This window comes from Rhizophagus irregularis, chromosome 13 (genome assembly GCF_026210795.1).
Source record: "Rhizophagus irregularis chromosome 13, complete sequence".
In the NCBI taxonomy this organism is placed as follows: domain Eukaryota; kingdom Fungi; phylum Glomeromycota; class Glomeromycetes; order Glomerales; family Glomeraceae; genus Rhizophagus; species Rhizophagus irregularis.
In genome coordinates, this window is record NC_089441.1 from 2,983,156 (window position 1) to 2,984,965 (window position 1,810).

General features: G+C 44.5%; 2 protein-coding genes across 2 annotated transcripts; both read left to right on the top strand.

Moving 5' to 3' along the window:
- Positions 1 to 216: 216 nt before the first annotated feature.
- On the top strand, positions 217 to 474 carry OCT59_005240 (uncharacterized protein; the record flags this gene model as incomplete). Its single annotated transcript, XM_066138239.1, has 1 exon — positions 217 to 474. The coding sequence occupies one exon, from the start codon at positions 217 to 219 to the stop codon at positions 472 to 474; it is 258 nt and encodes an 85-aa protein (XP_065997400.1).
- Positions 475 to 630: 156 nt separating this feature from the next.
- On the top strand, positions 631 to 1,469 carry OCT59_005241 (uncharacterized protein; the record flags this gene model as incomplete). The annotated part of the gene is made up of 2 exons (XM_066138240.1): positions 631 to 1,298; positions 1,439 to 1,469. The coding sequence occupies 2 exons, from the start codon at positions 631 to 633 to the stop codon at positions 1,467 to 1,469; spliced, it is 699 nt and encodes a 232-aa protein (XP_065997401.1).
- Between the last annotated feature and the right edge of the window lie 341 nt (positions 1,470 to 1,810).

Below are 1,810 nucleotides of genomic sequence, written 5' to 3' on the forward strand. Positions count from 1 at the left end.
GCATTTTCTATTCATGAGACATAATACGTCTATGATTTCCAAAATATATGGCACTGAACCATTACCTGGCCAAATGCTTAACCCATCATAGGATAAGGACTGATAAGGACTGATAGATCTCTTACCACCGATCTATTGACCAAAAATTTTCGGAAAGAAAATTTTATATCTTCGTACTAACAACTCTTATATTTTACCCAACTCATACCTTCTAACATGTCTAGAAACCTTGCTAGAAGAGGTGGCGGCAGCTATAATCCTAACAGTAATAAGGCTGCTCGTCAAGAAAAGAAAAATAATAAAAAACAGCTCTCTGATAACTCTGGTTCTGATAGTGATAACACTTCTCAAAAACGTTCCCGTATACTTACAAAAGACTCCATGGATGAAGACTATGAAGATTTCGTTGCCGACGCGCCGGCTGACGGTGGTTTAGTTGGTTCGAACTTCGACCGCTATTCCTCAACAAAATAATTCCCGCAGCACCGCCCAAGAAAATACTCAAGCTTCTACCCCGAATAATTCTGCTGCGCCTACTGCGCCTGGCCAAGACGCGTCCTCTGGAGCTAACGCGTCTATTCATGCACCTCGAAACAAAGAAAATAACTCATCCCCTAACGCGTCCCTAATATGGACGTGAATGATGGTACATCGCCCGATCAGGCTGTTGATCCCTCCCCTACCATTACCATTAATCGTCAATATTTCCTGGCTGCGGCTGCGCCCAACTCCGCTCCCCAAACTCTAGAGAAACTTAAAACTAATAAGGCAATCATTGATGCCGTTAACAATTTGTTTTTAGAAACATATGAATCATATACCGGTCGGGCTCGTATGACTGGTTCAGGAGACGCTAAACGTCTCATCATTCACTTCCATACTGCGGAGGCTCGAGACTTGTGTATTGGTTCCACACACTCTGATTTTCCGGACCTACAATTCCACCTGTACGATCCCAAACAGCTCCGGTCCGATGAAGACCTCTGTGCAATTCAAGTCACGGATATACCGTTCTTCATTACTAAACCCCAACTACAATCCTATTTCAAGAAATTTGGCAATCTGCTATCCCTTCATCTCTATTCAAGGAAAGGTGCCAAAATGCAACAAGCCCGCATCGTTTATGATCATGCCGATGCCATCGCCCGTTTTACCACCCAGTGGGCAGTTTATTGTTTTTCCACCTGTTTGCGCGTTACTCCCTGTCACTATTCAGTGGATCAAAAAGCTGCTCGTCGTGAATTTGTTGCTGTCCTTTCTGGACTCCCTGCTAACACTAAAGATATCCATCTCGCTCCGTTAGTTAAAGAACATGGAGCTAAAGCTATTAACATTCCTCTTTCTCTAAACTCCTATAAACCTAAACCATGGGCTTATGTTACTTTCAATTCACAAGCGACAATGGATGCCGCTATGGAACAAACAATTGGATTCCAAGGTCGTACTCTTCGGTGGGGTACTTCCAATGATTCGAAAGCCCTCTGCCACAGATGTGGTAAGCTCGGTTGTGCTCCTACCTCCTGCCCGCTCAATCAACGCCGCGGACGCTCACGTACACGCGACCCTGTTGCCGCCCTTAAAGAACGTTTCAACATTGGCCAAAAACCTGCTCAACAAAGAGCTCTGCGTAATAATTCTCGGTCTCGCTCTCGCTCTAAATCCCGAGATCGTTCTGCCTCTACTCAACATCCGAATTCAAACTCTAACCGCTCTAATAATAATAATAATAGCTCTAACAATACTAAACCCTCCTCCTCTGGTCCAGTTAACTCCTCCTCAACTGCTCATGGACGCACGCCTTCCAATAATC